Source organism: Leuresthes tenuis, unplaced genomic scaffold (assembly GCF_036924035.1).
Source record: "Leuresthes tenuis unplaced genomic scaffold, fLeuTen1.0.hap1 SCAF_16, whole genome shotgun sequence".
Lineage (NCBI taxonomy): Eukaryota > Metazoa > Chordata > Actinopteri > Atheriniformes > Atherinopsidae > Leuresthes > Leuresthes tenuis.
The window spans coordinates 8987042-9013444 of NW_027325370.1; the positions used below are offsets into that span (position 1 = coordinate 8987042).

Sequence of the window (26403 nt, forward strand, 5' to 3'; positions counted from 1 at the left end):
GAGTAATGCCTGCCCACCCGCTGCCTGCCTGCTCTGCACAGCTCTGCAGTTGCTCTGGCAGAGTGAGGGAGCCTGTCTATGAAAGTGTGTAAGGTGGAGGACGGTCTGTGTCCACCTATTTGTGCATCACTGGCTGTGAGATAGGGCCCCTCTCCTCCTTTAATTTTCTGTTGAATTTCTGACTTCCCAGCGTGGATTGAAAACCTGGCAAGGAGAGAGCTGAAAGGACAGAGGTGTGTGCTGTGTTTGAAGGGAATGAGAGAGGCGGGTGGTCAGCATGATGACGAGATGAAAGGGGCCAGGTGAGGAGGAGACACAGGACTCTCCTCCTCCCCCCTCCTTCTCCCTGTCTCCCTCCCTCCCTGTGACGTGGTGTGTATCAGTGTTTGCTGTGTGTGTGGGTGAGAAAGCGAAACAGGTCGGCTGTGCCTCAGCAGACTGTGAACCTGCACAGGAGGAAACAGCCCTCTCCAGACTGAGGTATGTCACTGACTTATCATCACTTTCATTTCCAGCTATACCTGCCACATTAACAGAGTGTATGGGTGGGAAGGTGGAAAGAGGTGGATAATGTGACTCATGAGTATTTTGTCAGATCTTTGTGTTTTCATGTAAAGGACCACATATCTGGTGATAGATGCCTCCCTTCACATGCAAAATCCTACTTGTGGCTTGTGTGTTGCTGCAGGACAGTTAAACTGCTTTGTAATGAGAGGCACGCTTGAAAAACAGGCTAGTTTTTCTCCTCGCAGCAAACAGTGTCATGTGCATATGATAGGGTCATATGGCTCTAAGTCAGCAGTCCAAGATTCCGCACAACCTTCTACTGTAGCTTTGTATGAATTTTTGTAGCTTGTACAGCAGAGACTGAACTTAAATTGCACTGCTGTCGCCAATTTGATTACATTATCCAGGACACTGTGCTGAATCCTTCTTTCCTTATCTCAATAAATAGTTTTGTTTGTGTGGTTCAGACATGATAGAAGGAACCAGTTTAAAATGGCTCTGCTTTTTATAGGGATTTTTGTTGAATAAAAGGCCCTTTGAGAGTCTAAACCGCTTGTCTTTGGGGCGATGTGGTGATAATTTGTTTCCCTTAAAACCATTAGTGTTGTTAAGAGTAACAGTTCCCAGAAGGCTGCTCCACAGTTGTTTCTGCATCATAGTTGTTTATGGGTTGAAGGTGATTTTAACAGTTTGACCTGTTAAGCAAATGTCACCTTTCTAATTTACCCCTGCGTCTATACATTAATTATTGTGCCCAATGTACCAATACGTGGGCAGGTTAAGAAGAGGCGCCTTGCAGGGACGAAGTCTGTCACATTAGTGAAATGGAAAACTTGCACCTGCAGGTGTGCAGCATATGGAAATGTACCAAGGCTTTGGTGCTCATTCCTCAGCTTTAACAGTGTGTGGGGTTGCGTCCAGGTGAGGTTATGACAGTAAACACTGCCTACTCAACTGGCACACATTGATATTCATTGCTGAGGGTGTTCCACCACCATATACATACATTTAATACCATTAAATACAGCGTCACATACAGAAGGATTTTTTTTTCTACAACATAGTTTGTTATGATAATTGTAAAGACACCCTGTTTAAACTAGTAATACAATGTTAGGGAACCATGACAGGATTGTCCTAATATGAAACACATTCATTGATCTTTCACAGCATCACTTAAGACAGCAGGGAGCTCTGAAATGCTGAGTTTTGCAGTTTATTTGCTCATCCACATTTTCTTGTTCACTCACTTAATGGGGACATATGGTCCAGTCTGTGCTTTTAGCTTCTCCCTGGGGTGCTGGCTGCCCTGAAAACACACATCTGAGGATGCAGATGTCAGATATACGATAAATTATGACCCTGGCTGGAAACGAGTGCAGAGTGCATCAAGTCTGATTATTTTAAAAAGACAGCAAAGGGTCATAGCTTTACACAGGAATGCATTTAAAACCATCTTGCTGCAGCAAAGACATGTTGAATTGCTTGTGATCTGAATATCAGAATAGAGCATCTTTGCAGGTTCAAAACATCCTGAATCCTGATTTTCCGATAATTCGAGGTTATTGAAACTTTAACATGATCGTGAATATTAACACCTTCTGCTCTAGTGGCAAACAGCAGTACTTTTTGCAATTCTTTGACACTCTTCTGTAACGCCTGACTAGACAATAACATCTCTTCTATTTCAGGTCCCTCTAGCTGAGTGTAGTTTATTCGAGAGAGAAGACACCTTCAGTATAAGCTGATCATCAAGAGGGTCAAAGCTTGTGTGATCATCTGCAGAACTCCAGGCTAAAGTCCATGGGAGACAGGGCCTATATGCTTCCAGCCACCATGGCAGAGACCACCACCTGAGCTTCTCAGTGACTCCGTACAACAGGGGAGGATGGATGATGGGCCCGTGAAATTCAGCGAACTCTCTCCTCTTTATCCCATCCTCTCATGGAGCAATCCATCACACCAAGCCCCACCTGGAACACATCTATATCCACATTTCCAGCGTCTCTGCTGCCGAATATCTCTAACGGGACTGCACCCATCACAAGCGCCCAACATGGGATAGATCTGAATCAGTCCTTGGCACTGTGTGCTATGCTCATTATGGACGTTCTAGCAGTGGTAGGGAACTTGGCTGTGATGGTTGTCATCACTAAAACGCCCCAACTACGTAAGTTTGCCTTCGTGTTCCACCTCTGCCTGGTGGATCTGCTGGCAGCGCTGTTGGTGATGCCTCTGGGGATTGTGTCAGACCGGATCCTGGTGGATGAAGCATTGTGTCGAAGCTACCTCTCCTTGAGTGTGTGTCTAGTGAGTGCTGCCATCCTCACCATTTGTGCCATTAATGTGGAGCGCTACTACTACATTGTCCACCCCATGCGTCACGAGGTTAAGATGACAGTGGGGGTGGTGGTGATGGTACTGGTGGGCATCTGGATAAAAGCTGTTGTCATGTCAATACTGCCCCTGCTAGGATGGCTGCTCCAAGGAACCCCGACTCTGGGGTCTCCTGGCATCCTCATTCCTGGTCAAAGACACTGCTCCCTCCACTGGACAGGAGGAAGGACCACACGCCTGCTTTTCATGACCCTCTTTACAATCATCTATTTTCTGTGCCCCATGCTGATCATTCTGGTGGTCTACTGCAATATGTTCAAGGTGGCCCGTGTTGCAGCCATGCATCATGGCCCCCACCCCACTTGGATGGACACACCACGTCAAAGGTCTGAGTCTGTCAGCAGCCATTCCACCATGGCAGCCAGTCTTGGAGGAACTGGTGCCCGTGCAACCCCTCAAAGGACCTTTAGCGGTGGGAAGGCCGCAGTGGTTCTAGTGGCAGTGGGAGGTCAGTTCCTCTGCTGCTGGCTGCCATATTTCTCCTTCCATCTCTACTCAGCTGTAATGTCTACCCCTCCTGCCTCACTGGCCCACCTGGAGGATGTGGTCACATGGATTGGGTATTTCTGCTTCACCTCCAACCCCTTCTTCTACGGCTGCCTGAACCGGCAGATTCGTGAGGAGCTGAGCCGCAACCTGGCTTGCCTTTTCAAGAGGACTGGACCAAGTGAAGCAGAGCAGCTGCCCAGCCGTGAGGCCTCTATCGAGGAGAACTTTTTGCAGTTCCTTCAGGGCACTGGATGCAATCTGGAGCCCTGCAACTCTCACAGCAGAGCCAGCCCAGAAGAGCCAGAGACTGAGGGCCTTCAGGAATCAGCTGTTGAGCAGAACACGCCAGCTGACTTCCACATCCCAGGGCAGATCCTTGAGGAAACCGCAGAGTTCATACAGCAGCAGCAGCTGCATAATGAGCTTTGTGTATCAGAGAACTGCTGCAAAACTGTACCAGAGTTGTAGCTGCTTCGTGTACTGTCTATTATGCCATCTAATAATCCAATAAATATGTTTAGTTTTGTTCTTATTTTCTAGTATTCCTTGTTCATGCTGCAAGATGCTTTTAAGATAAAAAGTCCATCAAACTGCAAAACATGGTATCTTCTTTGAAGAATTGAAATGATGTAGCTTTTCAATGAAAGATACATTTGCATCATCTTATTGCAGCATGACATACTTTAGGAGCCATACTGTGTAAGGCTGTTGTGCTCTGTGTTATGCCAGCAGACAGAAACTAAACCCTTGATGTGTTGGTCACAGTTTGAGTGAAGTTACAAGCTTCATGAGGCTCTGAAGCTTTGCAAAAGTAAACTTCTGGAGGATTTGAATATTGAATATTTGATTTTTCATTCATAATCCAACATAAGCTTCAAATCATCAAAATGATCTTAATCATAACAGGGCAAATGCACAATGTAGCTTTGCCAGAATATAATTTCTATTACACCAAATATAAAGTACTTCCAGTTGCATTTTAGTCCTCCCAGTTGTTGCTTAAGTTTAATTCAAGTTCACTTATGTTTGTGTTTTCAAAGTTGAAAAAGCCTCTTGACAATCTACTCCAAATGACTCAGTGATACATAAAGCTCTGTGTAGTTTGATCACTGATTCAGTTAACTATCTAATAATCCAAACAAATACACTCTGCACTGAAACAGCACTTCTAAAACTCCTTTACTTTGATTTTAGATGTGAACTGCCAGTTGGTTATTGAATGAAAGACCTGTTTTCATGTATTCATCCCACTTCCACAACCAAAGCCACCAAGAAATAAATACAAAAATGTTGCTCACGATAAAGGAGAGAATATTCAGAATATTCAAAGCCAATAAAATAAAAAATAAGAAAATGATTTCAGATTGGAATATCTACTCTGTTGAACAGGATTGTTTCACAGCTGCTGCTGCTGTGGCTGGTATTTAGAGTATTTTTAACCATTTTCCAGAATGTTATTATCATGTTTATCTGTTCTTAGTCTTGTGATTATCACCTCCTCACCAAAATGGGAGACTCGTGATTTCAGCTCAAAGACAAACATTGTGGCTGGTTTAGTTTGTTTGACAGTGGCGGTGTTCGGGGTTTTAGGTTTTAAAATCTGTGGCTGCAACACGTTAATAGCATTTGGAATAAAGCTCAGCGTGAAATATTTCGGACAACCAGTCCCCATTACCCTGTGATGTCTGTTTACAGGTAAACACAGGAGCAGTGCGAGTGCTCTTGTGTTTGTGCAATAAACAACCAGGCTTGTTGTGGCTACACACAGCACATAGGTGTGACAATGCTTACACATCGAAAGCTTCGCCTTTGGCCTCTTTTACCAACAAATGTAAGACACTGGAAGCGCTTTCTCTGATCTCAGGTGGAATACAAACACTTTGCACAAGTCACACGAGCAGTGACAAATGTTCCAAAGATGACGAAAAAGGCACAAATCTCCGAAAGAAAAACACTTTTTTGGGTCTCTTTTTATACTTGCTCTTCCCTGTTGCCTTCATCTATTTTGGACTGCCTCATATGGGACGGTTGGCATGATCACAAGACTTTCAACACAAGGCATACAGGGAGGGTTCAGAGCTTGCTGGGAGTCAGAACAACAAAAAGGTCCCTTTGTCAGGGTATACATAACGTTCTTAATTTTCTTGCTGTATGACTTTGTTGCAGACTGTTTTTCAGGCAACGCCGTCCTTTCATATTGTTTTAAAATGTTTATTTTGGAAGAACATGTGGCAAGAATTTAGCTGGCATCAAAAGCAACAGTTAAAACTGAAGAAGCAATCATAGTCCTCTATATTATGTGCATGTTTAAATGAATTCATCAACTAAAATGATTACACAAATTCATGTTACAAAATGACAAAAATTGCCTTGATTTATCACACCAGCGCCTACGAACAAGGGTTTAATCTTCCCAGACAGCAGCAAAACTGCCCCGACCAATCTCATGAAATACTTTAAGCTCTGTTTCTCCCACCATCTGCCAATTACAAAGATGGAGAAATAACCTGTTCTGAAGCTTAAAGGTGGATTATAATCCTTTTTAACATTTATTTCTAGTTTTGTTCATTGTGGGTTACCAGCATGTTGGTTTTCCTTTCTGTATGTCTTTTTGTACCAAAGCTGGAAAGACTGTTAGGATTCTTTCTTTTCTCTTGGTCAAGATTCTCTTGTATATTCCCCATCAGCTGAAACCATTAAAGACACAGCAAGAATTTTAACTCGAGTGTTGTGGTCATTGCTGCTATAAATATGTTCAGATCAATAATCCTACAAATCACATGAGCAGCCAACAATCCTGTCTTTTCTCTCCTGTCCTCCAGTTGCCTCCTCCTGCTCTGTGCTTCTGGGTGTTTGTGTGTGTGTGTGTGTGCATGCATGTGCGTGCATGTGTGTGTGAGTGTGTGTGTGGTGCAAGCAGGGCTTGCAGCGTCATAGACGTGAACTGAAGCACTAAGATCACGTTGAAAGAGGAGTGACATTTTGAGGAAGGTGGAATGCTGAAACACTAAGTCAACTAGGCCAAGCTTTTATCGGCATAATTTAACAATTTTTCTTAAACTTTCTTATCACTAGATGTGTTATTCCTGAGAAGAAAAAAATCTAGCCATTATCCACTTCTGATTTTTGGATATGATATTTAAAATTTGAATGGCTAAAAAAAATTAAATATAAGTGAAAATAGCTGAGCAGAGAAATGGATTGTTCATTCTACCACAAAGAGATCCTCTTTATATTTTGTCTAGTCGATATTTCTGGGAGATAGAGATGCTTTTGTTTCTCACCATCCTCCTGGATTTTCTGATCATCCAAATTTTCATACGCTCTCCTGTGCTGCTCTCCATTGGACACAGTGACTCATGGCTTTCATGTTGAGCAGTGCAGGGCGCCTCCTGCAGCGCGCAGCAACACTTCAATCAGCCTGACCTTTGTGACAGGCTACAACACATTCAGTCACAGTGCTCAAGGACAGGCGCCACCATCATGTCACTCCAGAGGGTCACTGAGTGCACAGCGCACTCAATCGGTGAATGAGTTTGGACATGAACAAAAACACTCAAATCTGTTGTCATACGAGAGGACATAAACAGAAAACAGTTTGGAGGATGGCAGCAGTGATGAATCAGAGATAAACTCAATCACGTGAATTTGTCACTTACTTCCAAATCCTGACTTTCTGAAATCAGCTGTTGCCTTGGTAAACTGCAACAATGAGAGTGATGTTGAGTTTATTTGGCAGGATAAGGAGGAGGAGACTGAAGCTGCTCTGAAAAAAGTTATTTAAGTTAAAGTTAAAATCTGTGGACCAACCAGACAAATACAGCCATTGACATTCAAAGTCCAGATATTCAGGTGAGAAATTTCATCATTTTGAAAAATGGTGTTACCATTTTGGTGGTAGTCTTTATTGTTTAGGTTTACTTGTATGGTCATGAATATCAGCAAACTATTCAAAGTCTAGTTTTACAATTTAGTTCAGAAAACAGAAGGTCATATGGTGCAATCAGTACCAATCACATTGTTTTTTTTTCATAACTGGAAAGACAAAACCTATTTGTGAAGGAGTTGCTGACAACTATTGAACATTTTGCAAAAGGTGCCCACAGAGCTGTGTCGAGATGATTGTTAACTTGGTTTTCTGGAGAGGAATCTCTTTGGTAATTTCAAGAAAAATTACTAAAGAATGCTGATACATCAAAAAAAAAAAAGAAAAAAAATTGCTAAAGTAATTTATTATTGATTAAGAAGACTAATTGAAATACTAATGTAGTTGCTACAAATAATAATGTAGTTGCTACAAAGTCCAATATGTGCAATGTTTTCAATTACAGCCGTCCAGAAAGAAGTGTAGGTGATATAGTTGTATAATTGTTTTAATGTAAAACTGTGGCACGTCTTGACTACAGAAATCAGCGTTTTCCGTCAGGCAGTGTGGACGAATTCTACGTAATTCATATCACCAGCTGTAGTTCAGCTAAGAGTCCTTTGGGGGCGCTCTCACATCACAACTGATTCCTGCTTTTCAACGAGAAGAAACTAAAAGCGCACAAGTGTCTTCAGCGTTTAAACTTAATTAAATGTGGATTCATTGGCGTGAGACGAGAATATCGACGACTGTGCAACACTGAGGCTTAATCGGGGAGAGAGCACATAGGTGGTCGTTCAGAAACAACTACATTTCCCATCAGTCCCTTGGAGCGAATCAATTTCCATTTTTCAGAGCCTTTTTCTTGGTTTGCAGCTGGATCTGCTGGATGGAGGTGCCACTGCGCAGGAGCAATCACTTTTATGGGGAAAAATCCGGTGACTTTTATTGATGATTTGTTCTAGAAATACTGAACTTGTTACTTTGTTTTCTTACAGACAGGATACTGTTTTTGTTTTTGGATTCATGATACGACGCGCATTCAGACTACAGATCAATTTGGATATAAAAGTGTACAAAATCTAAAAAAAAATATATAAGATATATAGGGTATATGTATGTATACATGGGGGGGCTTCTTCTGCTTGAAGTCGTACACTGAATCATTTGGACAGCCTGGAGTGGATGAACTGAAGCTGTGTGCGCTCAGAAGCATCAGCCTGTGGGTTTAGTTGGACAGAGTTTTCAGTGCCAGTGCCAACGCCTTTCCCCCCTCTGCGCTTCTCTCTGGCTGGGAAACTTCAGCTCACATCGACCCAGGAGTTGCTGGACGGCGTTTCCCTTCAACTGATGAGCAGCTGTAACCCCTATCCGACTATTCAGAAGTTGATTGAGAGCAAAAATGGGCTGCACGATCAGCGCGGAGGACAAAGCTGCGGTAGAAAGGAGTAAAATGATTGATAAAAACCTGCGAGATGACAGAGAGAAGTCCTCCAGAGAGGTGAAACTGCTTCTGCTCGGTATGAATGCTATCTTATGGCTTTTTGATGCAGATTAGTTAGCTGTACTCGTATTTTTCACTCTTTCACTGAAGTCTCATATTCTTTAGTGTATGGGACTCCAACACTCCACCCCTCCTCTCTCTGTTGGTGTAAAGCAGCTGGGGCTCGTCCTTTTCCTGACGGAACTATCAGAAATAAAACAGATGTTCGGGAGAGGGCTAACTGCAAATTCTTGGCTGTCTTGGGGTTTTTCTATCAATGTTGAAGTTTTTGGAAAGAAGGAAGCTCAAGAGAGGATGTGTTGTCACTTTTCAGGAAGCACGTTGTAGGTCTGCTTAACTACAGTCCTTCAGCTGCACGTGAATGCTGACCCTGGTCAGCTGGGTCATCGATCTTTAAGGACCCCAGCATTAAGACATCAGTAGAAAACGCTTTTATCTGTATTTGAGCTGGTTGCATCAGTGTTTACTTTGAAACTATGGCTGACAGTTTTAGAAAAAAAATACATGTTCACACCCAGTTGTCCTGTAATGATTTGAAAACGTTAAAGGTTTCTGTGTGACACTGAGAAAACCCTCGTTGTTAGTTGTATGTGGCATTTAGACAAGCTGTTGGCACCGTGCATTATGATGTTTATGATCGTGATTTCATTACATCTTGGTTTTATTTTAGACCAACAAACGTTTTTTTCAAAGGTGTCAGTCCTCACCCTCTGTTATGTTTTGGTGTTGTGTTACTACAGTAGTAATGGACAAACCAAACACCTGCCAGGTTTCCATGCCTCAGTTTTATTTACATTTTTAAGATGTAAATAACCAAAGGTAGATGGAAAACTTGGAAAAGCTCCCTTGAGGTGATGTTTTCCAGTTTTAGAAAGGACTTAATGCACTTTAGGGTCATCATGTCTGACCTGGAAAAGATTAAAATGTTGTGACTCACCACCTGGTACCGGCATGAGCTAGCAACAAATTTAAGTGACTGGTCATGACCTTTCCAGATATTCCCAGAGATTAAAGTAATTCCTGATGAAGTGCTCTCTTCATTTTCCTCTTGTGGGTGTCCACTGCAGTGTTTATTGTCAATTTTCTTACTCCCTTGGGTTAAGAGCTCTAGTTTCCAATGTGGACAAGTGCCTCTTCTATGACTTCCGCTTGGCAACAAACCATCTAGATGAGTCTTAATCTTTTTTTCAAGCACAATGATTTTTATTATTACTGCCTTATCTGATCTCTGTCTTGATTGATTGATCATTCAGTCCTTCAGATGTCAGTTCTTATTCTTAATCATTTAAATCTGCTACTGAGTTTGCCATCACACCAAGGCACAGAAGAAGCTTCCAAGACTCACAGCTGTGATGCTCAGAATTGGAAGAACAACTTAACAATGAATATGATAAACTCTTTGACAGTGTATTTTCATTTGAATGACTAATGTATTATTAAACTAACAATTACAGCTCCACAGACTAAGTTTTATTATTCCTGCTCAGCTGTCATTTAATCAAATTTTAGACTTTCTTGGCTTGTATTTATTAATTGGTTGGCTGCTGAGGGAGATTTCTGGTTGAATGTACTTTTACTGAATATACAAGGAGTTTTAATCATGTGTAATAAACTGGGAAGGTGTCAGACCATTTCAGTACTGACCGTCCAGACATTAGAAAATATTTTTTTGTGTATAATGGCACTGTCTGCTTGCATGTTGACACTTCCAGTTATAGTTATAGTACTTCCAGTGTGGGTTTGGACTGCATGGACGTGTCAGGGGGGTTCAGTTCTTCCCAGCAGCATTCAGCATGAGCTCTTTACCACAACCCCCCATGAGAGGGTAACTAAAAGGTTCAGACTTTCACAAAGTTGCCAGAATCTAGAAAATTTGTTTGCAGACATGCAATCATAACAATGTTATCATTAGACCTGAACCAAATGACAATAACAATCAATTTGTTAGCAATTTATGCCTCCAGACTCTCTTCTTTTTCTTCGGCATTTAGCGATAGGAGTGCAGCGTGGAAAAAAACAATCTGTGGGTTCTTGAGAGGGTCTTTTGTATTTCTTTTAGATTTTGGTTGGCACTGTGGTTTCGCTGAAAAAGTCTTTCATTTGGACTGTTGCAGACACAAAGAGCACAGACCTACATTTCTAATAAAGCTAGCTAAAGACCTATGTTGTTGGTGGTCTTTAAACAGTACTGTATTGGAGTGGAAATAAATAAAGAACCATTCTTCCGTTTGTACGAGATACAGAAATTAGGAGATGTTGGAATCCTTTTATCGAGCCAAATTAATGCATATTATCACGTCAATTTTCCCCATTCTGAACCTTTTTTAAAAGTGCAAAATTTTTCCTAAACTTTATTTCTTAAAAAAGTTACCAATATAACAGCAGAAGATCTTCAGATCAGGCCTCACATATCACAGATGGACTTCTAATTGTTCATCACAGCCAGTTAGCTCAGTTGCCAGACATACAGAGAATGTAGCTCTATCTTAGCAATGGTTTCATGCATCGAAACCACACTTTTTATGCCAATACACGCACCTTTTATTTCTTCTAGAAGCACAGAAAATGTTGTGGTAGTTAAGATCATGGAGCGCTACAGTTTGCCTATAATGCAGCTTGGCTAGTACCATCTGTGCCATCGGTGGAACCTCATCTGGTCATGTCAGCCTAACCGATGTGTCTGTCATGTTTGATGCTACTGTGTGTTACAGTGGGGAAGGAGATCAAAGCTGAGCAACAACTGCATGTACTGGTGCCAGAGTTGGTTTATCAACTTGTTTCTCCATTCTGAGGCAATCAAAAGAATTGTGTCATTTCACCAAGTAATGCGAAATGCATTTTGTCGATCAAAGCATGAACATCACATCATGTAGCTGTGGTGACAGCGCCCTCTACATTCAGTTGTATTTTTAAACTCAAATAGCTGCATAATACAGCTTTAACTAATTCTGCTCTTAGAACAGATTAATAGAAGCGTTCATTAGAACACATTAAACGGGTAGAAAATAAGAGATTGATTCTTGAGTTGAAAAAGGTTGAAACAGTTGAAGAGTCCATTAGAAAAAAAGAAATTTAAACTTCAAAATATTTTGCACTGTACAGTGTGAACTACATGTTGTCATACCGGTGCTTGTAGCGTGGTGGTGAAGGAGGACCCAGATGCAGATATTCCAAAAATTAAACTTGACTTATTTAAATAATCCAAAGGAAAAGCGTGGCTGAGCTGGAATACAAAAACCTAACTATGATAAACTTGACAAAACAAAAACCTGAACTACATGAGTAACTTTAGCATAGCATGGATGACGGTGAGGATCTGGCAATGAGCATGAGAAAACCTGGACACTAAATGCTGAGGAGGGTGATTAGTGATGGAGTGCAGCTGAGGGGAGAAACACAGGTGATGTGAGTGAAGCTGATGGCAGGGCAAGAGTGACTGAGGAAAAACCAGACAAAAACTAAAGACGAACCAGGAACAAAACTAACAGACATGACACATGTTAACCATGTCGACTGATTGCACTTGTGCAATGTTGTAATACATTGATTTACTTTTTTGATTTAAGTGTTCTTTTGAAATTAAATGTTATCAAAGACTTCACATGCGCTGACATCTTGTACTGTGGGAATGTTTCAGTTTTAAAAATGAGAATTGACTCAGTTCATCGGTGTGAAATAATGTGGCCCAACTGAACAGAAAATACCAGCAAACTGAACTCCTTCTGTAGGTTTTTCCTTTATTGTCCCATCAACATTTTTTTTCAAATAATTTGATGAGAACTGGCTTGAAACATGATAACAGAGTCCTTGAAAGTGCCACGTATGAAATTGAATGTGTGATTTCTCGTGAGGAAGTGAAACAGTACATTAATTCATACAGCGGGATGTCACGAGGACGTTGCAGCAATACTGTTTTTAATTGTTATGAAAATCCTCCCCTCAGCAGTCATATTTCTAAGCACTGGAATTCGTTAGTCTAATGAGCCAGTCATGGTCTGTAGAAAGAGCAGATGACTTCACCAGCTATGATCACTGAGGAGCTGAATTAGAGAGGTCATCAATTTTAAAGATTCTATCTGATCTGTTTCTGGAACATGAGTAATAAGAGTTGCATACAGGCCAAAGAACATTTTTGCACACCACTCTTCCACAGAAATCTCACCTAGCATAATTTTTTTCCCACCAGCAGGAACTCCAGTGTATGAGCAGTCTTTGTTGTTAATCAAAACTGATTTCCATGCTTTTGTTTTCCTGATTTTTTCTCTGTTATATATGTGTTCTGGATCACATTCCTGCCTCTAGCATGGTTCTCACAATGAAAGGCAGCTTTCTCATGAGCTGCCTGACTGTTTGCTGCAATTGTTCTTGTACACTGATGTAGAAGTGATACAGAACAAAACTATACTTGTAAATCTACTTCCTAGCATTTCCGAGTTACTACCCGCAACTATGAGGTGACCTTTGTTCAACTGTCTCCGCTTTATTCTTTATAGATTTTAGATTCATTGGTGTGTGTCAGACAAGCCATTTTGGGCCTTTAAGATTTCATGTGACGTCACGCATGCATGGCTTTTGGAAACATAAGAATCCTACCATCATCTTCCTGAACTGTGATACGTTAGATCCTGCAACACTACAATGGAGGGTAAAATATCATTGTATGGAAATATTCATTCTCAGATTCTGACCACAGAGATTTTTCCAGGCAGTCACTCCCTGTCTATGCTGGAACAGGAGAGTTATAGGGGAAAAACAAAGAGCAGCTCTTTATTAAAAGCCACAGAGCTTTAGAGCTAGTGCACTCTTCCAATGAAAATGGTCTGTTTGACCACAAACAGTGATTCTTAAAAAAAAAATCTGCATTTAAGATTCTTGTTAAATGAGGCTTGGTTTGGAGTCTGACTCTGGCATGGGTTTGGACAACTATAACTGCCTGTGTAAAGTTGGTTTGTGAACTGGCAGGAGGCCACGGTTGATAACCAGCCAAGAGATGCTGTGAATGAGAGAACTGGTGGCTGACGGAACTGAGGAGAGGGATCAACACAATTTGTTCTCTCCTCTCTGTCTGTGTGACAGGCTTAAATCTCTTTTGCTGCTGTCAGCTTAACCAAAGAATTCACAGAATTAATTCTTGTTGGCCGGCCGTCTGAATACTATACTCAGCCCTAATCCTCCTCAACAAAATATAGATGCCAAAGAATAGCAGTGTGGGTGTGTTTTGCCTACCCTTTAATGACAAACAATGTAAAGACAATATTTCCTTATTCACAATATGTTACCATCGTGACTTGTTCCTTGTTGCTCAGGAAAAAAAAGAAGCTGCAAGCATCCATATTTCAAATTCCAGGGCCTTAAGACTTATTTATTCTGTGGTTTCTGATGATTGTGGTGGTTGCATTAATCCAAATACAGCTCTACTGCCAGTTTAAACTCAGTCCAGATGTTTATGGAAATAACTTCTCAGTAGTTTTCTGACTTTGACATCTTCTGTTGAATGTATACACAAGCTTTCATTGCCTCTTGAACCCAGTAAGAACTGATGCTTGCTTCTCCCTTTCAGATTTGGAGCAAAGTGAGCTAATTTCATTTGACTTCAGTGACTTCACATGGCCACTTGTTAGCTTTCAGTGTTGGTTAAACTAATGCTAAGAGTAGTAATGTACAACAAAATATAGAAGTGAAAGCTCTGAAATTTGTTTTAATTCATGTTTCTATCTGCATCTGAGGCTAAGACATTTAGTCAACATTGATAACTCCAGTTAAGTTTCTCAAAAAACCCGTTTTAAAGATTTTAAAGGGAGTTTTAGGTCTCAAGGGGTTGATTAAACACTCGCTTGCTCAGCAGGTGGTACAGGGTTCAGATCCCAGCGATGACTCCTTCAGGTATTTTATCTTCGCTCAGGTTAGGAGGAATTGATCCAGCATTTAGTAATCTGTCATGCTGTAGGTTTTACCCTGAAGTTGGTGTTTGTGCTGAGGCCTAATAAGTGTTTTCTTGTACAACATTTCTGCTTGGCTCAGCTCGGCTCGACCTTAAACCGTTTGCAGCCAACAGATGAGAAAGTTTTTGGTTGACCCTTTTATTTTATGTTGGTCCATGGATCCTTTTCTTGGCAGGCAAACAGGAATGTCAGATTCTGACAAGTGGCCAATTTTTTTCATAATCTTTTTGTATTTGCTCTGGATTGCAACGATTGCAATTTCCTTGACCAATTTAGACTTTTTTCAGACGTTTACAATATCCATCCATCCATCCATTTATCTTCTATACCCGCTTAATCCATCGGTTGGGTCGTGGGGAGGCTGGAGCCTATCCCCGTTTACAATATATGACTTTTATATTTTTACAAAATCAGGCTACAGGCCTTCTTTCTCTGTAACTGTGAAAGCAAAAACAATTCTAATTTCCTGAGTAAAGATATCAGTTCAAAATCCAACAGAAATAGGCTCAGCTCATGTTAAACCCAAAAGAGTGAATTGAGTCTCATCATCAGAAGCCGTACCTCAGTCTGACATGATTATGGAATCTTAATTCACATAGAGATTTTTGCAATTTACAGTTTTATGTACCTGGTAATAGCTTTTGACAGCCACCGTTTAGCATAAGATTGAACAAATTTCCTCTGTTTTTCTGGGTTCTGCCTTCTCATTTGGCTTAAAATCAACCTGCAACTTAATCCATAACATTAATGTTAATTCGTGTTTATTTTTGGAAGTTAATGACCTCAACATAAAGAAGGAAAAGGGGGAGGAATTATGCTGAGGTAGTAATGTAAATACGACATCTCTGTGGAAGGAGGACCCAGGTGCAGACACAGATTGGAAGCGAGGAGGTAAAATGATAAGAAATCTGTTTATTTTAAACAAATTGTGCAGTGACGCAAACAAACCACAAAACCGAGCAGCGACAGCAAAACAACCAAGGAGGACAACCTGAGAAGAACAGAGGATTTGACAAATGCTGTGAAACTACAAGGAGACTAACTACTGTGGGGGGTGATTGGTGAGTGAGTGCACCTGAGGATAAGTGAACACGTGTGAGACAGAGGAGGTAATGAGCAGTGAGGGGGTGACAGAACCGAAGCAGATCATGACAGACAGTTTCCTGTGCTTTTACACAGGTGAATAGAAATTTGCCTGGATAAAAACAGACTCCATTTTGCATATTTGGTAGAATATGCAAAATGGAACCTGTTTTTTATGTTGGATAACTCCACTAATTTGTGTGGTGCTTAATGTACGGAGGACGAAAGACCCAGGTTAGAGTGCCAAACCAATATCTTTTGCTGTTACTATATCCCTGAAATGACAAAGAAAGAAAGAATTAAGCCAAAGTTGATGCAAAATTATCACAGCTGGTTCAAATGATTATCATCACATTTTATGTAATAACTATAACAGGCCAAACCATGAAAAAGTGCCTTCTGTCTGTCAAATTTGTGGTTTTTGGAAAAAGGTAATTGAATTTAATAGCATTTTGTATGTGCACACATGCATATATGTGTTTGTGTGTGTCTGATGACATTACACCAAATATCTTAGAGAAAATCTTGTGCCACTAGACAGAAAACAGGGAGACATAGCTCATCTGAAAAAGTTTAAAGTTGATAAAACTTTACCAAGATCCAGAGGAGTAGGTGCACCTTGGGAATTAAGAGTTGTTATATTTAGTTGTCCCAAAAACCCACCAGTAATGCAAATTGTTACTTTTAATCTCTATTGTTTAACTTCAGGAAGCAATAGAATTTGAGTAAAGGTCATTACGACCTAAACCCAAAGACAGTTAGAGGCAGAGAAGAACAGGTCATATCTTTACTATTCTGGACTCACAGCAGACAACTGAGTGTGATGCACATCAGAGGGGATGTAGATGTGGATGTATTCAGTGATGGCTTGAATAAAAGTGCGCTCTGTTTAGCTGTGTGTATACTATGCTGTACACTGCAGCCTGCATCAAGTGCCTCGTGGTCGTGCTAATGTCTCGTTTGATTAATTTACGCTTTATGAAATATTGATTCACAAATTACATATCTGTTTTTTCTGCAGAGTTGCTATGTGTCTAGTTTTCTTCATGCTTGCCGTTTTTATTTTTTTTTAATTGAGGAATTGTTACATATCATGTTCATATGTGTGGTTTAAAGGTGCTGGTTGGTGGCTTTTGGTTTTACCTTTGGATCCTGCTCATTTTGGTTTTCAAAGATAATCTCACCAGCTATTGGTTCCAGCTTCCTATTGAGGAGACAGATTTGAATCATATGTGTCTAAAGGAGCTGAATAAGAACATTTCCTTAAATGTCAAACTCGTCCTTCTTATTTATATAACTTCTCCAAACCCCCTTCAAAAGAAAGTTATTTTAAGTTATTTAGTACACAATATACATCTCTTGCCATTCCTTCATGTAGAGTTAAACAATTGTCAGAAAATATTCCAGAAGTTTCATCCAGCCCCTGACTCTGCTTTTCTCTGCTTTTTAGACATCTCACTTATACAGTTACACAAAGATAATGAGACACTTTTATGAAAATGTATCAAATACGATTGCATCATTCCAGCAAACACAATTTGCAGTTTTCAGAAGTCTTTGCCTCTGTGAACCCTTATGATTAAAAAAACTATGCATAAGGGCAATTAGTTGAAGTATCATGAGGTCTCCATGTGAATCTCAGTATTTTGGTGGTATTAACACTAATTGTTCTCTGATGACTAAAACTACTGCGTGTTGCTGTTGAGATTTTGTGGAAAAGTGTTTAAAACCTGAAAAGAAAAGGAGCCACCTTTATTATCCTGCACAGTGGGGTTTGGGTCAGGGAACAGGTTTGTGTTTGTTATTAGGGAGCTTCAAATTGCTGGCAGGCTCTTTGAGTGAAATGTCGTGTTTTTATGGTCTCTCTGCTCTGTGACGCCCAGAACAGCACGATATCTGGGATTGTCTCTTCAGTGGAAAAACACTGTCATAGCCAGAAGCATGACTGCTGCTTCCTGTTTGGCTGATTGTCAAATAAATATTTTAACGGTTGCTTATGTTAAATCCCTTTCTTACTCATCATTATTACAATATCACTTGTTATGATGTTGGGTTTTGCAAGGCTATGACATCACTTGTTCAACTCATCAGTTAGTCATGTGTCACAGATTCTGAATATTGTGAAAACTGTAACTGATCTGATGTCAGTTTGCACAACATTTTCTTTGCTTCTACACACCTTAAGGTTAAAGCCTGCATATATTTTACAGCGAGTTTGTTACAACTGATTTCTCCACATGACACTGCTGTTATTTTCTATGGCCAAAGAAGATTGATTGTACTCATACACCCAAACCGCTGACTGGTATATCAGATCATTGATCGGTGCAACTTAAATTACTGTAAATACTCCCTCAGTCTCTGTGTAAATGATTTCTGCTAATTCATCACGAGGCAGCATTTTTTGGGGAATTTAGACACAAACACACTGTGCTGTGTTTGATGCGTGTTTAAACTGCATGTCTGGAACAATAACTCCAGCCATTATCAGTTGATCAGCTGGTGTGTTGATTCCTGGGATAGTTGACTCACATCACATGTTTTTCTTTTTCCAGGTGCTGGGGAATCTGGGAAAAGCACAATAGTAAAGCAGATGAAGTAAGTCGCAATATTTGTCACAGTCTGGATAACAGTGCTCATGATATATTATGCTTCCTGTAAGAGAACTTTGTGCTATTTTTGTGTTTCACTGATGAAAGACAGGTCCTCTCCCTCCTTTAACTGCCAGCCTGCTGAGCTCATATTTGTGGAAATGCTGCAGAAGCAGACCAGGAGTCTCATTTTGCTCCGCTCAAGCAGATGAGGAAGCCCCCTTTTGCATAACATGCTAAACAATAGCCACAGAGGCCAGTTGTAACCTGGGAGGACTTGAATAGAGTTTCCCGGTTCCCACATTAGACATGCTGTATGCTCACTGAAGCTAAAATTCCAGCGCTAATGACAGCGCTGCATGAAAATGTCCTAATGTGTAATTTGTCCCATATTTGGCAAAACAGTTGTTCTCGCTGTTATATATTTTTGTTAACTGGAAAAGCTTATTCGGATCTGATGTCTATTTCAGAATCATACATGAAGATGGCTACTCTGAGGAGGAGTGCAAACAGTACAAAGTGGTGGTGTACAGTAACACCATCCAGTCCATCATGGCCATCGTCAAAGCAATGGGCCAGCTGAAGATAGACTTTGGGAATGCTGCACGGGCGGTAAGCTAACAGCTACTTTCTTATTTGTGATATGAATCACCAGGGGAACAATGTTACAATGTCAGAAGCTATTGATTTTGTTACCAGGATGACGCCCGCCAGCTGTTTGCCCTCTCAAGCACAGCGGAGGAAGGGGTGGTGTCTGCAGAGCTGGCCGATGTGATTCGAAGGTTGTGGAACGACAGTGGAGTTCAGTCATGCTTCGATCGGTCACGAGAGTATCAGCTCAACGACTCTGCCGCATAGTGAGGACTTTGCATGAAACATCACCCTTGAAACAATTTTCAGCTACAGGATTATGAGCATATTTATATGTAACTAATACAGTTAATCTGATGGCATTGTCTTGTTATCCTCAACAAATGAAAGGTGATAACTGACTAAGAGGAACTTTGTTGACTTTGACTTTTCTCATGTCTGTAACATTTTCACTGGAATGCAAAGGAACGCATGATATGTCTTGTCCGTCTTGGTCCTGTGTCAGCTTGTTGAGCAGCTGACTGCATTCCTTAAAACAGCAGTGAAATGAAGGAGAAACTGGCATCTGACAAATGTCTGCTTAAAGACTTTTATATTGTTTCACTTTTGACAAAATGGTCTCAGACTGGTCTGATATTTAACTACAGAATGAAAGTGTCTGGTATAGTGAAGTAAACAAATGCAAACAAAGCGGTTTGGACTTAATATAGTGCTATCTCATTGTACCGATCACACATGGGTGAAACTCAACATTTCTCTGTTTCTCTACATACCACACTCGTCCTGAAAGAAAAAGTCATTTAGTGTGAAGGACATGTTCTTTGTTGTGAAAACAGCCGAGTTGTCATGACTTTCTGTGCGCTTTGTCCACACTGTGTGACAAGAGAAACCAGTGGAGTTAGTCTGTTTTTACTCAGCCCACGAGGAGCCAATGTTTATCATCCATGAAAATATGAGCCCATATTTAGTATTGTTCTGTGGCGTCCTCAGATGTGTTCGTGCAGAGCAAGCCTTCCACATGACCAGATATCAAAATCTGACAGACATGTTCCTGCCACTGTGAAGTTTTAAAAGCTCCCAAATAACACAAGAACATGTTGGCAACTAACTGTGCTGGAGATGATCCAATGTGGGTTGTCAACAGGTGTAAATGCGTCATTCACTTTTAGATCAAACCATTTTTCTGTCCCTCAGCTACCTGAACGACTTGGACAGGATCTGTGAGACGAATTACATCCCAACTCAGCAGGACGTGTTGCGTACACGTGTGAAGACCACTGGGATCGTGGAAACTCACTTCACATTCAAAGATCTCTACTTCAAGTTAGTAACAGTTGTATCTGCTCATGACTGAACACAGCCTCAGGTAGGCTGCTGGTGCCATAAAACCAACTTGTTAGGCTTCACGGGCAGGTTGAGACTGAGCTGATTTATTGCATGATTAGACATTTACACAGGGGTTCTCATTCTGAGGGTTTTCACGGGTCTTAGCAGATTTAGCTTTTATTTGCTTCCACCTTATTTTTGTGGCATTTGTAATATTTAGCCTAGAAAACCCTTTGCTTTCAAGTGTAGACTTGAAGGCCAGGTATAGGCGCATACAGCCCATATAGTTCTAGGGGTTGTCTTTGCGATATTGGGGACTGAAGATCTCTCCTTTAAAAGTCTTTTCTGCTATTGCATTCACACCAGCGAAAGCAATATCTGCACAGTGACGTAACAGCCAACCATCTGGTGGAAGACAAGTCAAATTCACATAAAAATTTAGGCTTCAGTTGAATTTAGGCTTGATAAAGCTTTGATTTCACTGTTGTGTTTTTAGTTTTCAGTCTAGCTTTTACAGACTAACGCTAAGAGTTGATGTTTATATTGGATACCTTTTACCAGTGTTTACAAGTTTTTTGTAATTTGAATGTGTTTAAACCAATGTCTAAACCAATCAGGCCCTCCAACATCACTCAACGGATCCTGCGGGGTCCTTTTTAGTTCCTACTCTGATGTAGTAGCAACAAAAGACATTAGTTCTATTAACTACAATCAGATGCATTCCCACCTGAAAGTATATTGCTTTCTGTTCTTTTCCAAGTTGAGTATTCTCCAACTTGTCAGCACATTTTGCCTGTGATAGTGATGGAATGCAGTCTAACACAGTTGACTCACTTTTGTAATTACATTGCTTCACTTTTCTTTATATTGTTTTATCTAGCTTCTGTGCTTATAAACATTGGTGAAACATTAACTATAATAACCCCTCTCTCCTGACTTTGTAGACCAATAAGAGACTCAGGACATAGAATTGTGTGATCGCTGAATTGGTGTAGCAGCACACAGAGTTCTTTCATTTCATTTCTGTGTCAGCTTAGCATAGATTCAGTTTGCCTCCGAGGGCCTCAGGTGGAGGCAGAGGCAGCACATACAAACAGGAGATTACAAAGTGAGATCACCATCATGCCTTGTGTGTGTGTGTGTGAGTGTGTTGTCCTCTTGCCCTGGATTTAAAATTCATGGAAATCACAGATATTAAAATGACATTAAGCAGATATGACAAGATTCATTCATTAATGCAGTCACTGATTCTGTGTGTCCTCAGGATGTTTGATGTTGGAGGTCAGCGTTCAGAGAGAAAGAAGTGGATCCATTGTTTTGAGGGAGTTACTGCAATCATTTTCTGTGTAGCGCTCAGTGACTATGACCTCGTCTTGGCTGAGGATGAGGAGATGGTAAGTGATGGATACACTGTGGTCAGAGTGGCCATGAATTGGTGATCCTGAAATTAGAAGCCATGAGTTGATAATGTGTATGAATGTGGAAACCTAACTGAAATTCATTGTTTGCAGGCAGAATTTGGTAAGCTCTGGACGGCTATTACCACAAAGCATGAAGAAATCTGAATACTATGTTATTTTAATCAGGTCATTAATCACAATAACTTTTAAACTCTGGTGGTTAAGCACGGTGTGGTACTCTAATATAATTTTGGTGCTGGGTCTGGCAAGAAGAATGAAATTCTTCAGATAGATTCAGCCAAAGAAAAGTTTACATTTGCAGAAGAAAATACAAGCAAAACAAAGCTTCACTTAACTCAGTACTGTGGGCTAATACAGCAAAATGCTTCACACAATTCAGGCCCTACCATAGAAATGAAATTTTCATAAAGGCATCCTTTTATTCTTAAATACAGAAAGGGAGACTTTGAATGATGGATGGATTTTGCGGACAGTACACGGTTAATATGCTTACTGCCCTTGAGTTCTCGGAGCCAGATCCATCCCTTGCACATGAATTTAGATTGTAAAAAAATCAAGATGGTGACAGCCTGAATGGTAGTCAACAAACCAGTGAGCGACTCAACAGTTACCATGTTGATCTTTTTATATTCAGTTCAAACCCAAAAACCAATGACGGAATGACAAATGGTCTGCTTGATTTGTTTTATTCCTAAATCTACAAGAATACGGGTGGAGGGTTAGGCTAAAACTTGCAATGATGTAAGATTTTTGTCATTTATGTAGTTAGTTAGTTATTGTTATTGTTATTTTATGTCATCCTATTTAACCATAGATTTTACAACATAACTCTAGCTACTGGCACAGAACACAGACTGTATACAAAAGATGGAAGTAGCCAACATGATTTGTCAAGTAGCATGGTGTGGGAGGGAGGACCCAGATGCAGAACTTCAAACAAAACTTGATTTGTTACAAAAGCGAATATATTAACAAATAAAAACATAAGGCGCAGCTGAGTCGGATATGAAAATCTTAAACTGTGAAACAAAACAAAACAAGACAAGACACAACTATGACTGTGGTAAATTAGGCAAAAACCTGACCTGACCTGACGAGACTTGAGCAAGCGTGAACTTGGATCATGAAAGGTGAGGTAAGGATTCTGCATTGAACTGAGGGCCCTGTTTTATCTTCTGTTTCACATGAAATGGTAACATTATTTTTGAAAAGCAGACATCATCCTGTCATGAAGAAGTCTTGCAACAAGCAATAATTGCTAATGCTAAATCCATTACAGAAATATCTACTGGGGAAATAGATTCAGTAAGAAGTAATTTTCTCATAGAATAATGTATAATCACACTTCTTTTAACAACCACGCTTCTTCATCTTTTATATAAACTCCATCAAAGCATACACTGATCAGGCCCAGTGCTGAAACCTCCTGACTCATCTTGTTCCACTCTTGCTGACAAAACAACTCTAACCTGTTAGTGTGTCAACGCTGCCATTTCCTTGAAGTCGTTGTGACCCAAATGTGTAACATTATATAATACTCTACTATGTTTATTGGAGTATAAACAGCTATCTCACAGCTTCCTTAAGCAGTTTGATCTCACATTGAAAGTCAAGGTCACGCAGTAATAATAAACCTCATTCCCACGCTTTGTTTACTTGCGTCCATGAGTTATTGATCTTGTGACTACTTTTCCCACCAGTGTAACTCTGTATAACATATAGTTGATATTGATGGTTTTGACATGTCATAGCAGGAGAATCAAGGGTGTTACTAATCTTATTAATGGTGGCTTTGCTCTATTCATGTGTCTGTAAGCCAAAGTACTGTGACCGTGATCCAGGTTTTACAGTGCCTTGCGAGTGTTGGCAAAGACATCTGGGTTCAGCCACAACAAGCTCTATATATGTGATTTTACTACTCTGTCTTCTTACAATGCAGTTGGTACACATGTTTTTTTTTTAATTCATGTGCCACACAGAGCCTTTGGTCCAGCTCAGCATGATCAGTCCAGCTGATCACTCTCTGACCTATATTCACATTGAGAGGCTTGACACCAGTTGGCACCAAGCAGCATTGTGCCTGTGGGGTTTTGAAGTCCTGCCAAATGCAAAATAGTTAAATGTAATGCAGTATGTGACATGTCAAAAGGTCTTCTATAAGAGGCCCATTTGGGGCAAGTTCACAACTGCTGTTTTCCTCAGAACCGGATGCACGAGAGCATGAAGCTGTTCGACTCCATCTGCAACAATAAGTGGTTCACACTCACATCCATCATCCTCTTCCTCAACAAGAAGGACTTATTTGAAGAGAAGATCACCAGGAGCCCACTCACTATCTGCTACCCTGAATACTCTGGTAAGACAAATTGTGTATTAGCAGTTTGTTGAAGATAAAAGCCTTGTGTTTTTTGTCTTTAACAATTTCATCACATATAAATTTAACCTGCATATACAGTTTTAGACCTGTTTATTAATTATCTGCAAAGTAAACCACAAGCAGCCAAACATAGCATCAATACACAAACCAAGATGATTAACATATTTGTCTTGACAATTTGGATAAAACATCTTGCTATTATTTTCATTATGAATTTTGACTGTTACATGTATTGATAGCTTTGAAATACACATCTGAATCTTAGTTAGTCTGTTTTATTAGGGACCATGAATCAATTAATGTGTACCTATAAAATTGTCACACAAAATGGGAACACATAAATGGGAAAACCACAGGAAAACACAGGAAAACCAACCTTGAAAGATCAGCAGAATTTTGTACTGTTTCTGTTTGCATATGAAATGAAAAAAAAATAGCTGGACGCACCAAAGGTCCAACAGCAATGGAAACACAAACCTGCATCACCAAAGATCAACATTGGAGGACATCAGTTTGTTGGGGGGGGGGGGGGGGGGGGGGGGTCCACAGACTGTTTATCTTTTTTTCCAACTTTCTTTTTTTACTGTAGGTGGGAACTCATATGAAGAGGCAGCAGCGTATATTCAGTGCCAGTTTGAGGACTTAAATAAAAAAAAGGACACCAAGGAGATCTACACCCACTTCACATGTGCCACAGACACCAAGAATGTGCAGTTTGTGTTTGATGCTGTCACCGACGTCATCATTAAGATCAATCTTAGGGAGATTGGACTGTACTAAAGCTCCAGCCACCTTTCAGGTCAGCCCATTGACTTTTAGCTGCACTCCTTTACAATACTAAGGAGATGTTGGAACACAGTCAAACCCAGCATTTTTAGATGTTAGAGAGCTGCATTTACCCACCTTCTGATGACAGTTTGAATCATTTTCAGACTGTCAATTTTGATTGTGTATGCTTAATACTATGCAGTAATATTGTGTGAAATACAATCAATTCATAGTAGGATTACATGCTAAAATACAAAAAAAGTTGCACAATCATTTGTAGTAAAAGGTGATAAAACCAGCAATTCCTGACCTTTAGATTCAGCCATATTTTCATCCTTTTTGCTGGTGTACCTAGGTAATTGTATTGTAATACAACAACTTTTTTTATCATCTGCCAGTATAACACACCATTGTTCGTATATCTTAATGTATGACTGCTTTTTAAATTTTGTCAATATGTTTGTTGTTGATTTTCATATCATTTCAAAAACATGCCCAGACAGCAATAAGGTTCAAATTGATGATGACGCTGAACAAATTGTTCACTGGTTCAAAAATAAAATAAATTACAATTACGATTATGCATATATTAATTGAAAAATTACAATTGTGCGTATATTAAGTGCAATTGATATAAGCACAAATCTTTAAAAACAAAGCAGAAAATGATTATTTGAAAGCTCTGGTTCTGACTCAGTGTTCCTTTCTACCCATTACAGTTTTGTCTTTCTTTTTTTTTTTTTTTGAGCTTTCACGCTTTTTGAGTTGTGAGATGTAAAATGCAGCCTGTCTCTCCCAGGAACACTGATCTTTTCCTCACAGTTGCATACATTACATATATTACAACAAATGACCATAAATCTAGTGCAAATAGAATTTACTCTTGTGCTTTGATGTAGTTTTGCTAAAATTCAAAACAAGATTTTAAAAAATTAAAAAAGATATTGGTGCGCAAACTTGCTAAAAGTTAAGCTGGTAAACATTTCTCTAAAATGCTACTGTTGTATGATTAATTTTGAATAAAGAACTTAAACATAGTACTGTCACATGCTAACTTTAGAATGCTAACATGCTAAATGTTGCTGTCAGAAAATGCTGTCACTACAGTTAAATCTGTGCATGCTAACATTAGCACATTAGCTCAGATTGAAGAGGCAGAGGTGAAGCTATAGTTCACCTCTCTCCAAATGAGAGGTGCAATATAAGAAAGTATGATACACAGTAACTAGGCTCCTGCTTTTCACTGGGGTGTAAAGAGCGAAAAATATCTATAAACAGAAGTTGGAAAACTATCAAATGATGCTCATTTTGAATTTTAGATTTTACAAGAAGAAATATTTCAGAGTAGTCAAGTCACGTCAAGTTTATTTATATAGCACATTTCATGTACCAAACAATTCAAAGTACAACGGGGAGTGGAAGAAGCATTAAAAATACATAAAAGAATATAAAGAGAAACAAATACGATAATTAAAATGATTAAAAACAAGAAACAGTCTAGATAAATTAAAAGATATCGTGCAGATTTCATGCATAGACACG

General features: G+C 39.9%; 2 protein-coding genes across 3 annotated transcripts; both read left to right on the plus strand.

The window, feature by feature from the left end:
* Positions 1-399: 399 nt before the first annotated feature.
* Positions 400-6113, plus strand: gpr61 (G protein-coupled receptor 61). Of its 2 annotated transcripts, XM_072366569.1 has the most exons (3): positions 419-480; positions 1285-1428; positions 2199-6113. In XM_072366569.1, exon 3 carries the CDS (start codon positions 2452-2454, stop codon positions 3859-3861), a length of 1410 nt encoding a protein of 469 aa, XP_072222670.1. In that variant the 5' UTR covers positions 419-480; positions 1285-1428; positions 2199-2451; the 3' UTR covers positions 3862-6113. The 2 variants fall into 2 exon arrangements, with proteins under 2 accessions (XP_072222669.1, XP_072222670.1); XM_072366568.1 differs by lacking the exon at positions 1285-1428 and having other exon boundaries at positions 400-480.
* Positions 6114-8402: 2289 nt separating this feature from the next.
* On the plus strand, positions 8403-24990 carry gnai3 (guanine nucleotide binding protein (G protein), alpha inhibiting activity polypeptide 3). Its single transcript, XM_072366572.1, has 8 exons — positions 8403-8778; positions 18343-18385; positions 18849-18990; positions 19078-19235; positions 20164-20292; positions 21560-21689; positions 23919-24072; positions 24683-24990. The coding sequence occupies exons 1-8, from the start codon at positions 8661-8663 to the stop codon at positions 24871-24873; spliced, it is 1065 nt and encodes a 354-aa protein (XP_072222673.1). The 5' UTR covers positions 8403-8660; the 3' UTR covers positions 24874-24990.
* The last annotated feature ends 1413 nt before the right edge of the window (positions 24991-26403 follow it).